We start from the raw sequence: 15,455 nt of genomic DNA on the forward strand, positions 1-15,455 counted from the left end.
TACAGAACACATGCCTTACAATGCAAGTAAGGCCTGTGTTTTGGGGCAGAGACTAACACACTTTTAGAAATGAATTTGGACAGATTACAGTGGGCTCCAAGGATCCCCTCTTAGTCCACCACCGTGATAACACACATTATGTATATGAAAGATTATAGTGACATATGACGAGCCCAGCACCCATCCAACAACAGTTCACGTGCTATTCATTTGGTCATGACTCTGGCTAGTGTTGCAGAGGCTAACAGACTAGGTACAACATAGAGAGTGTTAGGACATACTGCACATCTAAGATCTTCCAAATATTTATTGGCCATAAAGGCCACCTTGGCCACTTCATTTCAACCCAGTCTCGTTATTGTTTAATATAGATACTTCCTGTGTCTGTCTTTCAGGTTACAAGTATTCAAACCAGGGAGGACCAAGATAGGTACTGCGAGTAATCTATGATCACACCAACTGAAACAATCTTCAATGGACATAACCAGGGTCACAATGTAGGGCCACCAATGTGCTTTCCTCAAAACAGATGCAGTGTCCTGCGGGTACCACCTAGATAACCCGTCATTTCTGCACCCGACACTGAACCTGCAGCTGATGAAAAAAAAAATCCCTCTTTTCAACCTCGTCCATTAAGAAGAGAAAAATAAGTAAGTCTACTAACACGACGTGTGTTTTTCACGCCGTGTTTGTAGAATTGCTGCATTGCTTTTCTTAATAGAGCTCTGGGCTACAGGGTGATTGTTGGCCTTTGTTAAAGATTTCAGGTTAATCGCAACGCCCGTCTGGAGCTGCAAATAACGTGAAATCTGTCCTACCTGTTGAGTAGAAGTATAAAACCCTAAAATGTAGGGGATACCAGCTTCATAGTCACAGAGGAGGTGGGGGATCCTTTATAGTCGCACATTCGTCAAAAGAAGCTCCCATCCGTCATACCTACTCCGTCCCCCTCTCTGTGCTGGGAGCTCCTATTGATGAATGTGTGACTATAAAGGACCCCACCCCCTCTGTGACTATGAAGTAACACCTACATTTTAGGGTTTTATACTTCTACTCAACAAACAGGTAGGACAGATAGTATGGGCCTAATTTGGCACCTGACAAGGTAGATTGTACTAGCCTTAAAATAGGATTAGTTAACACATATACCATCAGTAGGGATCCACATGCCCTGATGAATGGCCGAGACCGTGTAGGCTAATTACCAATGGGCAAAACATGTTGGCAGGTGAGGGATGGGCATGAGGCATTATACTCTTAGACACCCATCCAATCCATTGTTTTAATCTCACCTAGTGTCCCAGTCATTAAAGGTAATCCCCAGGGCACACTAAGGTATTTTATTTAGTTTTTTTTATCTGGATCCCCTTCGCCTGTGGGGTTATCCAGTAAGATTTATGCAAGAACTCCCTCCAGTCTAGTCAGTTTTCGAGGAGGTTGAGTTTGCCTTGGTGGCACTGTCCTACCAGTGTGGGGAGAGGATTCCTATGATGAAGCATGACACCAAAGGTGTGTGAGGTTTCCTCTTCCATTAAGGAGGACTTGCCATAACTAGGAATCTACGTTTTGGTGCAGTTGATTTATATGAGTAAGAACCAATAGTCTTGGAGTATCCACTTGCACAGCCTTTTGTTCTCTGACATTGGTCACCGTACTATTGTGTTCTGTCTGTTCTTCTGGTGCCAGGGGCTCCCCTAAATACTGAATTTAGGGACATTAGGGGAGTTTAGGGTAGTAGCCAATGGGCTACTGACTCTTGGGAGTCATTACAACCCCTATAAGACCACTTTATGTGGGGAGTGGGCATAACCCTGTTTGAGAATTCCTAAGTATGCCATCACAAAGATGACTGCTTCTGAAAAGGCGTGTCCACCTCAGTTTAGCTCACCTTAGGGGTGGTACTAGCTTTAATTTCTTTTTCACAAAGTCTTCGCGCGACTTTCAATTCACTTCAGAATACGCTATACGCATACACTACCCGCTATCACACTGCTACACAAGCTGGGAGAAGTCCATAATGTCTTGCACTAACTCGTCTTTTCTTCTTTCTATCCGATGTCACGGGCACATTCACGTAATGTTCCTTCTTACCATTATGATTGACTATACGAATCGTGTAACGTTCCCTTTTCTTTTTAGCACTTGTATTGAATACACAAGTATTTTCAATTGTGCACTCTTTGGAGGGCATACTCACCTGATATACCCACGCTCTTATTCTAAAGTTTTTTTCGCATGTTCACAATTCCTATTGATTAGTAATTAGCTAACTGCATCAGCATGAATATGACACCAATTTTGTCAGCCCGCTCGCCTATGCTTGTTTTTCGACTTTTGTTTCTTTTTGTTGTAGATTTGATACCCCTGACGAAGCGCTAAACCAGCCCGAAATGCATTGGGTCATGAATTATCAATTCACATGAGACAGCGTCTCATTTTTGGAGAATTCATATATTGTTTCTGCAAAACCAACTAGTAAAGTTGCAATAAACTCAGTGAAGCTTTCCAAGATTATATGAAGTCTAAATCTTGATTATTAAGAATACCTCATTTAATTACATTACTAGCCCTGATAGTGCCACAGATTGTGTTCCTCCTTGTTTGTTGATGTAGAACATGGTGGTTATGTTGTCTGTTTGGATCAACACCCTGTTTCCGTATAGCTCCCTTTGAAAGGCTTTTAAGGCTAGGACCACCGTTTTTAGCTCCAGGTAGTTGATGTGTTTGACCGCATCCTACTGCGACCATAAACCCCTCACCTTGAGGTTGTTCATGTGCGCGCCCCACCCCAGCTGGGAGGAGTCTGTTGTGAGGGTCACTGTTGGAGTTGGCTGTGTGAATGGTTTCCTCAGTGATATGTTTTCCTTGTTCCACAACACTATTTCCTGATGCACTGCGTGTGTGACAACCACAAGATCTTCCCAACTCCCTGTTGCCTGTGACCATTGCTGCTGTATCCATTCCTGGAACGGTCTCATGTATAGGCGAATATTTGGGACCAGGTGTACGCACAACACCATCATTCCCATTAGCTTGCGCACTGTCCTGACTGTCAGAGCTTGCCCCTTGCGGTAGAGACTTGTCTCCTTCAGTATTGCCAAAGTTCTCTTTGTGCTGGGGAACACCTTGCCCTGTATGGTGTTGATCTCTGCCCCAAAGAATATCTTCACCTGTTCCAGTTCTATTGAAGACTTTCCCCAATGGATTGAAAGACCCAGTTGGATTAGTATTTGTATCACCTGCTGGATGTTCTGTTTGCACTGGCTGTAGGTGCCTGCTTTTACGAGTCAGTCGTCGAGGTAGGGGTATACATGTATTCCTTGCCTCCTTAGGTGTGCTGCTACCGCTGCTAGGCATTTTGTAAACACCCTTGGCGCGGATTTGAGCCCGAATGAGAGCACTGTGAACTGGTAGTGAGTATTGTTGATCACAAATCTTAGTAGGCGTTTGTGTTTCTTGTTGATGGGGATGTGTACGTACAATTCCTTTAGATCTATAGTTGCCATGTAATCCCCTTCCTGTACCTGGGGTATTACTTCTAGCAAGAGAATTCATTTTGAATCTTTGTGCCCTCATGAACTTGTTTAAGAACCTTTGATACAGAATAGGCCTTAGCGTTTTGTCCACTTTTGGTACGAGGAAGTAGTTTGAATAAACCCCCTTGTTTCTTTCCTTGTACGGCACTATCTCTATTGCCTCCTCGTTGAGCAGTTCCTGTGCCTCTAGCAGCAAGAGTGAAAGTTCCTTTGCCGAGTGCGCCTTGTTGTTTGGCCTCTTGTTTGGAGGTTGTTTTTCTAGCTCTATACAGTAGCCGTATTTTATGATGTTTAGTATCCATTTGTCCGTTGTGACCTTCTTCCATTCCTTGAGGAAGTTCCTTATTCTGACTCCTACTGGTGTTATATGTTCAGGCAACTGTTTGTTTTGTGAACTTAGTTTTTGTAGTTGTGTTCTGTTTTGATGCCCCCTAGAGGTGTTGTTTGGGTGGGCGTTTGCCTTATGGCGAAGTCACTTGTAGCTGTCCTCCTCTCCGTGCCTGTCCTCATCCATTTGAACGACCTCGAAAGGACTGGCCTCGTGGCTGGTACTGCCAGTTCTGCTGCTGCTGTCCCTGCTGCTGCTGGCCCTGGCCGTTTCCTTGATAACCTTGTTGGAAGGTTTGGTACTCAGTTGGTTCCCTCCCCTACCATTTGGCCTTCTTGAGGGTGTACCCCTTCTCATCCCTCTAAACTGCAGTGCTTCGATGGACCTTGCAGTTTTGTTGTCTTTATTAAGTTCGGTTAACTTTTCGTCAACTGGCATGCCAGAGTTGTTCTCCGTTGAAGGGTGTGTTCAGGATGTGGTTCTGGACTTCAGGCTTGAAGCCTGAAATCCAAAAGCCATGAGTGCCTTCTTTCGGTCACCCCAATCATGATCTGCCTGCTGGACGTCTCCGCCGCGTCCAAGGCCGACTTTAAACAAGTGTTCGCCATGTTTTTCCCTTCCTCTACCAGGTGGACTGCCCTTTGCTGGTACTGATCGGGTAGATGCTTCAGGAGCTGCCCCACTTTCTCCCAGTGCTGGTATCCGTGTCTGTTGATTAGGGCGTTTGAGTTGGCGATGCGCCACTGAATCGCCGCACTCTGTTCTACTTTTCTCCCCATGAGGTCCATTCTTCTACTCTCCTTGTCGGGAGGTGGTCCGGCATTGGTGGGCACATTGGTCCTTTTCCTAGCTGTTGCAGTAATTATTGAACCAGCTGGCACTGATCCTTGAATGTATGCAGGCTCCTTTGAGGAGTGCTTGTACTTCTTTTCTGTTCTCTGGGTCACTGGTTTACATACAGCTGGCTCTCTGAAAGCCTCTCTGGCCTGGTCCTGCACACTAGGGAGCATGGGCAGGAATTGACTCCTTGTTTGTGTAGGCAAAAGAGTCTCCAGGAGAAAACAAGCCTTGGGCTTCTCCTCCTCCAATTTCACTCCATACGTCTCTGCAGCATTCTTGACCACCATATTATAGATCCCTATATCGTCTGATGGTGAAGGCCTCGAAGAGTATGTGTCTACTCCTTCTTCCGGTATTTCAGCATCGAGGTCATGCCACTCTAAGTCTTGCGCCTCCGAGGACGTTGAGTCCTGGTAGGTTTGCTGCTCCTTCTCGCCTTCTCCCTTGAAGTAATACAGGGCCTCTTCTTCCTGTTCTTCGACCAGTTCAGGAGTTTTTGGCGGTTCAGGGTCTTTGTCGCCCTTTTCGACCTCCGGCTTCGGCGGAACGGTGTACTGGCTCATCTTTTCGTCAAGGTCCTTTTTCCGCTGCAGGATGCTCGCTATTTCGGCCTAGAGCATCCTCTTATTCCTCTCCATCTCGACAGCTTGTCCGGCGTTGAGTGTTTGAGCGCTTTGCTTCGAGGTCGAAGTTTTTGTTGACCCTTCTTTTCTCCGTGTCGAGGAGTCCTTTTCGGGGGCTTCCTTCCTAGGTTTTTCATGGGTCTTCGCCATCTGGGAGCCCTTTTCGAAGGATCCGCTGGGCTGTTTGTCCCTGGGAGCTGTTGCTTTAGCCGAGTGCTTCGACGGCAATGCTCCCTTCGAGAACTTTGTTTCACTCTTACGAGTGTCGGTTGAGTGTTTAGGGGTCGACGGCTCTTTTACCTCCTTCTTTTCTTTTGGACTTCGACGACAGTGCAGTCCTCCGGTCCTTCGGCGATATTGTCCTCCTCTCCACTGGAGAGGCCCAAGTCTCGGAGCGATGGAGGTGGCCCCTGCATGGTGTGGTTCGCCCTTCTCTGCCTCTCTCTTACTCCGAGGGTCTTGGGTGTGAACAGTGAGAACGCGTTGCAGTCCTCGCTGTTGTGGTCACGCAGCAGGCAGAGGTTGCAGACTGGATGCTGGTCCTTCTGGGCGTATTTGTGGTGGCAATTGGTGCAAAACTTGAAAGGTGTTTTGTCCATTTATGCGCTCAGGAATCCCCCTGTGTGCGCACTCTCCGGTGAACGTCAAGATCTCGTGAGAAATTCTTCTCCTTCGTAGTCCCGGTTACCTGACCTGTAGTCGGGTGTGATGAAAAACTGGAATTTCGTTGATTTTCCTAATTTTCGTCGATTCTTTCTCCAAAACTCTGGAACTCTTTGGTGACCATCCAGACCCAACGGCGGAAAAAAGAATTTGAAGATGGCGACCAAAGGAGGGAGCTCCGGATGAAGCGCGTCGACATCACGAAGGACACCAAATAGTGGTATGTTGACGCCCACCTGGTCCACGGACAAAGAAAACAAACAAAAAAAAAGAAGGAAAAAAAAGGAGAGAAAAAAAAAAAGACTACAATTCCGGACCCTACCACAAGATGGCGGAATAATGCACAGCATAGTGAATCCAGAAAGATTCACGCTGCAAAACATGCAACTTTGCAACTCAAGGTTAGTTGTGAATATAGTAGTATTGTTGGTTATTGGGATTAGTTGTGTGCTCAAGAAAAAAAAAATCCCATGCATTTACTCCAGTTTCTTTGGTGTAGATTAGAATTAATACCAGTTAGGTGTGATCATTAGTGAGAGGCAATGTAATTCCAGGCAAATGGTTGTGGAGATAAACATCCTGGAGTTGTTAGGTACTGTTAGGTTGCAGGGATAGAGTTTTAATGAAGAAGAGGTTGAGATCTATGAAAGCACACAGATTCTGCCTAATCAAAACATGTACTTCTGTCCAATGTCCCCGTCTTTAAAACGCCTGAAAGTCTTTTATGTTCTTTACATAAGGTCAAGAAAGACCTAAAATTCTGAATCTTTAATTCCCTGTGAAAACTAAAGGGGAGGAAAAGCAGAGAGGTCCAATGCAAGCTTATTCCAGGCCTTTGCTGCGGACATGGAAAATTCCCTATTGCCAATGTTATGATCTTGGATTTAGGGATTTGTAGCATCTATTGGTTAGTAGACAGAAAGTATGTTAAGGTCAACAAAACAAATTTGGCCTTCATAAAATCAGGGGAAGGTTGATAGGATACTTAAAAATGCTTTTTCAGCAAGGCAGCCAAAGTATAAAATAAAAAATTGGGGCGATATGGTCCTCTTTTTTGCTACCGGTAATATGTCTAACTGCCACAGTGCGAGTCATCTGTAGCCTTCTCATCACTTTATCTGGGAGATCAATGTGGACTGCAATACCATAGTCCAGTTTTGATCGTATCAAGGCATTGACTAAGAGAATATGACGAATTGAATCAACTAAAAGTCTAATATTTTTTAGCTGCGTTATCTGCCAGAAGCAGCCTTTTCTACTTGCACTTCCAAGGACTGATCTGTGTCAATCAGAATACCAAGGGTTGCAGATCACTTTTGATGGTCCAGGTAGGGTCTCAATGAATTCAGGCTACTGGTTAGATTTATCGTGGTTATCATGGTGATTAGGCTCTCACTTTTAAGTTTCAAGAAGTTTGATGACATCTACCTCAGAAAGATGGTCAGGGGACACTTAACATCAATCTTCTAAGGTGACATCCTTAAACTGAAGCCGATTGGTAGGTTCTGACGTCAGGTTGTGGTATGGATTTCTGGGTGATGTAGGCACTTACTTTTTTCCTAAAATAAATTTGTTAACTGCTTACATAGCTCTTGGGACAGAGGAGTGGGGGTTTGAAGTGCTAGAGGTGACTTTAATTCCCCTATTATTATAAAAAGTAATTGGGCCATGTTAGGAGCATGAGAAATTAACAATGTAAAATAGATAGTTTTGCCAGACTGAATTTCATTTGCAAATTGCAAGCATATCTGTACATTGTTCTCAGTAGGGTATTTCTACTTCCATAAAGAAGTAGCAAAGGAACTTTTGCCCATCTGGGACCACTAAGTAAGATGTCTCACAGACAACCTGCCCCATCCAGGATGAGAGCTGTCAGCATATGCTGGGAACCAACATTTCACCAGATGCTGAAAATAAACATCAGTAACTGATATGGCCCACGCTTCTGGGAAGTATGACTCCAGCTGAATGTTCTGAATTAGGGGAATGCTCAGTCATTATCGTTTCAAAATTGTCTTTCCAGGCAAAGTGGGATAGTTGTGTGACCTAAACCTCCAGTTAGAGCATGGAGTTCCCCATGTTTGCGTGTGTCAATGAGAAAGCTCTTTCTCTAGAGGGCAGACACGAAGGCTTTCTGGCCGAGCTTGTTGATTCTCACTCCCCAGGCATCCACCTCATGTTCACAAGCAAGGATAGATACAGGTCATGCACAACTGAAACCATTACGCAATGGCGATCTAGTGCTCTGGCAACAAAGAATGAAAATTAGATCTCATAGGAACATATGAAGGTTGGGGGAGAAGAGAGTAGATGGAAGAGAAGGGAAGAGTGTAGATGAAACTAAAGGAAATGGGACATTTTTGTGTTCAGGTTCAATCTATTCCAGAGATTCCTTGGAAAGATGAAGCTGACAGACTCACTCAACAATGGTCAGGTGTGAGGCTCAAATGTAAAGAACAAGAGATCGTTAGCCCAAGTAGCTTATGGAACAAGCCGTGGTGTTCTGGTGAGACAAAAAGTGAGCTGTACTATACCTTCATTGATGTAACTGTTGAGAGAGAGTCATTAACTAAATCCTTATAGATGGAACTAAAAACCCCAGTTCTAGTTATGAGCTTTGTACTCACTGACATGCCTACATTCTTCCTTTGGTGGGTGATTTGAATAACACATCAGATTAGGGAGGAGTTTGATGGTGTGCTGGTCTACGTGAGGGAGAGAAGCAACGTTCAAAATCCATATAGCCTAAAAGATATAGTTTAATTTGCTTTGCTTGTGGTTTTTAAAAACAGAGACCAACCTTTGGATAAACCTGTATCTATCAGAACAGGACGAGGGACTGGTCTTAGACCCACATCCCCCAACCTCCTGGCCACCACCACCTCTCTTGAATAAGAGGAGGAAATTTAGTTTGACACTCAGGTCAACCAGTAACAATCCAGCTGTTAAAAAAAATGGCATTGCCTAGAAACACCAAGTAATGTATTGTCAGGAACAAAACTGCTTCCCTGGCATGATAAGTGTGTTCCTGGATGACTGTATTTAGCAAAACAGAATAAATAACAAGGAAACTAAGCGACAACACATTTCTGCAAAGTCAGTATAATGCAAGCGCTGAAGATAAAGAAGAGTGATCTTAAGGCCAAAGAGCCTATTGGAAAACCATGCAAGACACTAAAAAAGGAAAGTTTGAAAAGAAAATCTCTCTGTAGGTGAAAATGGAAAAACGTATTTAAATGTATGAAAACCGAAGGAGGAACTCCCCACTGAAAAATATTTTTTTAAAGCAGATTATTAAAGAAAAAATCCTAGGAACTCCAAAAAGAATTTACTGCTGATGACGGAAACACAGAGATAAGCATTTGTATCAAAGAAACCTTTTACAATTATATAGAGTGTTGACTGCACAAGTACAGGAATTTAACTCTAACCTGATCAATAGGCAGCTCAGACTTGTGTGGTGTCTCTTCTCTCAGAGATGTTGACATTTTAGATAAGGATGGCTGTTGCATTCGCATTCTGGGGAAAAACAGAGGAAGATTAACACCCGCATGCTTTGATTCAGAGGCCAAACTGATTTTTTCATGCATATTCCTACAAGCCATTTTAAAAAAGTTTTTTTTTTTCTTTCAGGCATGTTTCATCCTAACATATCTAGACATCTCATCAGATCCCATGCACCTGCTCCATTTGACTGAAGAAATACAGTAGCATGCAGGCTTGCCCATTTGCTACTTCATTACGATTGTCCCTGGTGGATAATGGACCTACTTCAACACTATCCAGTAGAAAAGTGGTCCTACTGATGGGTAGTGTAGGAAAATGCCCCTTTTGACATGGTCACCCCCACTTTTTGCCTGTTATTTGATGCAATTTTAACTGAAATGCGCTAGGTTCCTGCTATTCAGGTGGTCAAAGCCCTAGGAGGCTCACGGGAAGCTACGCGCTATACAAGTATTGCAGAATAGTATAGTGCCAGTGCTCTTTTCCTAAAACAAGACAACTGTGCTATTGTTCCCCAGCTGGAAAGACCTTTACTACCTCTGCAAATCCCTAGTAAATGATACCCCTGGTACCTAGAGACTGGGTACTAAAGAGCATCCGTAAGGGCTGCGATTGTGCCATCCTAAGGGACCCACCACCAAACTCATGCAGACTGCCATTGCAGGCTGCGTGAAGTGGTGCAGACAAATGTGAAAACATGACATGGCACACACAGGACGTGTCATGTCACCAGACAATGAATGCAATATATGCAAGTCACCCCTACAGCATGCCTTACAGCCCTAAGGCAGGGTGCATTGTATTACATGTGAGGAAATATCTGCATGAGCAGAAATGCTCCTGTGTGGTGCAGTTCAAATGGTAGATAGTACAAGTGAAAAGGAAAGCCATCTTAAGTATATGTACTGAGCACCCCAACTACATGATAGCTTCACTGAAACATATGGTATTTGGTATCCATACTGATGCCAGTAGTGCATTTATTAAAACATGCACCCAGAGGGCAACTTAATGGTAACTCAGAAAATCTACCAGGCTCTTTGTGTGCCTGCAGGGGTCGAGGAGGGGTGGGGGATGGAGTCCCGCAATCCTGTGTCTTCTCTGCTCCTGCTGCCCTGCTTCCGACTTCAGGAACAGGAAGCAGGCAGCCAGGCTCCCTCCCCATAGCCAATCACAACGCTGCAGTGCAGTGTTGTGATTGGTCTGAGCGCCGTGACATGGCGCTCAGCCAGGGGCTGTTGGGGTGGCCCTGTTCTCGATGCGGGCTGTAATACAGCCTGCATGGAGAAGGGGGAAAGTGCGCATGACTGGTTTGGGTGGCCCTAGAGGGCCGACTAGCTTAGAAGTGAGCAAACCACTCCTGCGCCCTGCTCCGTGAGCAGAGCAGAGCAGCCCCGCCGACCCGCAAAGCAACATGAAACATATAATGATACCTGTAAAGTATAATTTTATGTTTTTGTTTTCTGCACTGCTTGAAAGCAGTGGGCGACGTGCATCCGCCATAGCAGAGGTGCCGCCACTGCTGACTAGTCCAGTCCAGCCTGCCACCACAGACATGTTTCTGACCTCTGTAGGGGAGAGCCTGCGCTCTATGAGGGCAGGAACAATGCCTGTGCCGGAGGAAGGTGTTCACACCTCCTCCAGCAGGATGGCAAGCGAATCTACACAACAAGGCCAGTGACTTCAAAGCTCTTGCTGCCTTTGATATGAAAATCCGTTTTCCCCCAGACCTGGGAGATGCCACCCCCTGCCCTGATGCTGATTTGGCACTAGGACAGACGGGAAATTAGCAATGCCAGGAGGCTAGGTGCACTACCTGGCTAGTCACACCCTTATGGTGGGCTGCCGATGTGCCCACGAAAGAAGGGTTGCACCATCTTGATTTTGATGGAATTAGGAACTCTGGGAAAGGGTTATGCCCCCTCCCCACAGGAGGCAGTCATATAGGGGGCATAGTGAACCCAAGATTAAGTAGCCCATTGGCTACTATCCTTCACTCCTCTTAATGCCCCTAAATTCAGTAATTAGGTGGCCCTAGACACCTGTATCTTAGGCATGTCTGACTGAAGAAAGAAGAGGATAAAGGAGACAAAGAAGCAATAACTGTGGACTACTGGTGGACTTTGGCACCAAACGCAGCCTGACTACCTGTCCAGACAATAGAGACAACCTGACTCGTCCTGCAGCTGTGCATCCTCCAAAAAGCCTTGGAGGGCCTCCAGCACCTAGTCCAGGTGCCAGCATCTGCTCCAGGAGGTCAGATCTGTCTCCCCACCATGTTTGAAGACACCATGACCAACTGGAGCCGCCGTGCACAAATACCTGGGGTACCAGAACCCTTGCAGCAACCAAAGCTTGTATGAGTTCAATCCAGACTCAAACGCCAAAACAACCGACCTGCCAACGAGGGACATAAGCATCGCAGAGGACCGCACTGAGAGCTGGTCAGCACCGAGAGTGGCCCAGCTGTCCTGTTGTGCCCTCTGAGTGCATTTTTCAATAAATCCAAACACTGGCATCAGTGTGGGTTTATTGTGCTGAAAGGTTTGGTACCAAACTTTTCAGTATTCAGCTAAGCCATCATGGAGCTGCGGAGTTGGTAATGAGAAACTCCCAGCCCATGTACTCAGTATGGCTTCAGTGCACTTCAAATGTCTAAGAATAGACATGCACTGTATGCGTATATTACTCATGCAGGTATGCCCTCACCTGTGGCACAGTGCACGCTGCCGTAGAGGTGTGAGGCCTGCTAGAGGGGTGACTTACCTATGCCACAGGCAGTGGTTCTGGGCATGTGTAGAAAGCGGAGTTTCTGTGGCAGTAACCCCCCCCCACACACACTTTTTGCCAGATTTCTGATGCACTTTGTCTTGATGTGCCCTGGGTCCCTGCCAATCTGGTTCCCAGGGCCTGTGTTCTTTCCCCAAACTGTACCTTTGTACCCCTAATTGGCACCTCTCTGGCCACATGCAAATCCCTTGTGAAAGGTACCATGGGTACCAAGGGTACTGTGACCAGAAAGGCCTCTAAGGGCTCCAGAACATATTGTGCCACCCTTAGAGGTCCTGTACATTAACACACACACACTGCCATTGCAGGATGCGTGCTTTGGTGCAGAGAAAAGTGAAGAGTCGACATGGAACACATCCCTGTGTGCCATGCCTACAACCCACTGCCTATGGCATAGGTCAGCCACTCCTTTAACTGGGCGCACTATGCCACTGGTGAGGGTACAGATGCATGAGCCCTGTACCCGTAGAGTTTCTAAGTCCATTGGCATCACTGAATTCTGGGAAGTTTGGTATCAAACTTCTCAGCATAATAAACCCACACTGATGCCAGTGTGGGATTTAATATACAATGCACTCAGAGGGCATCTTAGAAATGCCCCCTGAAAAACAACCAGTCTCTGGTGGGTTCCCTGACTGGTAAACACCAGCTTGCCACAACAAGAGATGTTTCTGGACTCCTGGGGTGGGAGCCTTCGCTCCCTGAGCCCAGAAACAAAGCCTTTCCTTGGCGGAGGTTCACACCTCCCCCAGGTCAGGAAAAGCCATCTGTGGCAGGGGAGCTTCAAAGGCTTTGCCGCCTTTGTAACTCGACCCCCAGCCTCTCCTGATATCAGGAGCAAGCCCCCTTCCTGCCTCCCCTCCTTTTTGGAGGGAAGACAGGTAGGAAAAATTAGTCAGCCCAGAAGGTGTGGTCACCTCTGCCAACCCCAACCATCAGGTGGGGGAGGCGAGGTGAAGCCCACTCTTCAGTGCCCGCCATCTTGCAGATGGCAGGCACTCTCCAATCAGGATTAGGGATTGTGCCCACTCCCGATGCGGGGTGAGCACACCAAGGGTGTAGTCACCCTAAGGTCAGTAGCCTATTGGCTACTGACCTCAAGACCTGTAAAACGCCCCCTAAATACAATATTTAGGTGGCACACCAGATCCAAGAATACAGATCCCAGCAACCCACGAAGAAGAAGGGCAAAAGAAGACGCCCACCAGAGGAGACTGCAGAGACAAACTGACTTGGCCCCAGTCCTACCACCCAGTCTGCAGTTTCCAGAGATCCTGCGCCAAAAGTCGCCTTGTCCTGCAGCCAGCGACCTCCAGAAACCCTGCGAGGACTGACTGCCTTCAACAAGGACCGGATCTCCTGTTAACAGCAGCCCTGTTCAAAAAAATCACAAAGAAAGACTCCGAGCCTGCTGAGGACAAAGAAACCAGATGCCTGGAACCACCACTGCACCAGACACCTACGGCCCGAATACGGGTGGCCACCAGTCCCAGTGAGGTCCCCCTGTGCTCCAGAGTCCACCGTGGGTTGACCCCTCAAGGACTCCCCGACGTCGCCTGTAGCCTCTGCACGGAGCCAACACCCAACCGTGAGTGGCCCAGTAAGGTAAAATACGACTTCAAAAGTCAGCCCGGCATCCAGCCGCCCTAGAGAAGAGAACCGGAGGTGCACCTACGTCCTAGAGCCCTCCAACTTACATGCCCAGCCAAAATCCCACACCGGCAACTCTCATTGAAAACAGGTCGCCAGAACAGCACCCTGCACCCAGCCACCTGCTGCGGGTGTACTTTGTGAGCTAACTCGGATTCCCCTTTGCCCTGAGCTTAAGTCCAGGAGCTTTCCTCACACAACCTTGTGGCCTGCTCGTGTGCAGCCTCCAACTGGAGGCCACCTATCCACCATTGGATAACACTTGGCGTCAGCACTCTGTCTCCGGCCGCCCTAGTGCCGCTGAGGGTGTTCTGAGAGTGCATCCTCGACCCTGGGGGAACCCTGGTTGTAACCCCAGAATACCAACTCCCACAAATAAGTACTTACCTGCAAACCATTAACTTAATTTTTCTTCATAGGGATACATTGACTGTTTTTCCTTGAAAATTATTTTAAGTGTGCAGTTGGTTTGTATGGAACATTGAAAAACAGCATATGTACTAAAAGGGAATTACTTACCTTTTGTCTAGATGTCTCAGTGTGATATCTAGGCATATCACACTGATTAGCAAAAGTAATCTGAAAACGAACGTGCAAAAGTAATTCTGAACTGTTGACTTAACTGTAATGCAACCAACTGCATTTGAACCTGCATTTAACTGTAAAACACTGCGTAAGATTTTGCAAAGCATTTATCTCACTTACCTGAACCAGGCTTGGCTTGGTTCTAGAAATAAAATAATTATTTTTGATACAAATTGGTTTGAGTTTAGTCTTTGAGTGGGTGACATCATTTGCTGCCTTAGTGTGTACAACAAATGCTTTACTGCTCACCCACACTACCACAAACAGAGTAAGGTGCTATCTACTTTGACCTCTGCCTACCTTTGGGGTGCCACTGGACTCTGTGCACACTATACCTTATTTTGGTATAGTATATACAGAGCCAGCTTCCTGCACGCGCAACTTTGTAAAGAAGGGGTGAGGCAGACTCCAAGGTGGTAGTGAAGCTGGACATCAATTGGTTGGGCGATAGTGGAGGGGGTAGGTATTTTGGAGCAGAGCCAAACTAACTGTAGGTAGCTGGCTTTTTATGTGTGTACCAAAAGGAGATGCACTATATAGAAAATCAATGCGACCCTATTGGCTTACAGGACAAATTAATAATCCCAAATGCTCTCTATTGCGGTATTGTGGACGAGCAGTTTAGGCTACACAGAGGGTAGCGTTAAGCATTTGTTTACCAAACAGGCAATAAATGAGTCACTCCAGAAGAAACCAGAGACCAATTTAGAAAAAGAACAAGTGTTTTTATATGTTTTAATACCAAGAACTTTGTCATTGAGTATTTACTTTTCAGGATATCAATTTTTACAATTAAATGAAATTGCCGTACAAATGTTTTTTTCAGCGGTAATGCTTTCATATGGGGAAAAGGGCAGATCCTGCTCAGAGGGTATCTTAGAGATGCCCCCTGAAAACAACCAACACGCTAGTGTACAGCTGACTGGTCTGCACCAG

The 15,455-nt window shown here is 46.1% G+C and overlaps 1 protein-coding gene across 4 annotated transcripts in view; it reads right to left on the minus strand.

The window, feature by feature from the left end:
- CECR2 (CECR2 histone acetyl-lysine reader) overlaps window positions 1–15,455 on the minus strand; it is a 646,890-nt gene that overhangs the window by 46,681 nt on the left and 584,754 nt on the right. For all 4 annotated transcript variants that reach the window (XM_085652176.1, XM_085652174.1, XM_085652177.1 and 1 more), the window contains one exon: window positions 9,422–9,509. In XM_085652176.1, coding sequence (XP_085508302.1) covers window positions 9,422–9,509 — 88 coding nt within the window. The remainder of the gene's footprint in view (window positions 1–9,421; window positions 9,510–15,455) is intronic.

Source organism: Triturus cristatus, chromosome 4_1 (genome assembly GCF_964204655.1).
Source record: "Triturus cristatus chromosome 4_1, aTriCri1.1, whole genome shotgun sequence".
Lineage (NCBI taxonomy): Eukaryota > Metazoa > Chordata > Amphibia > Caudata > Salamandridae > Triturus > Triturus cristatus.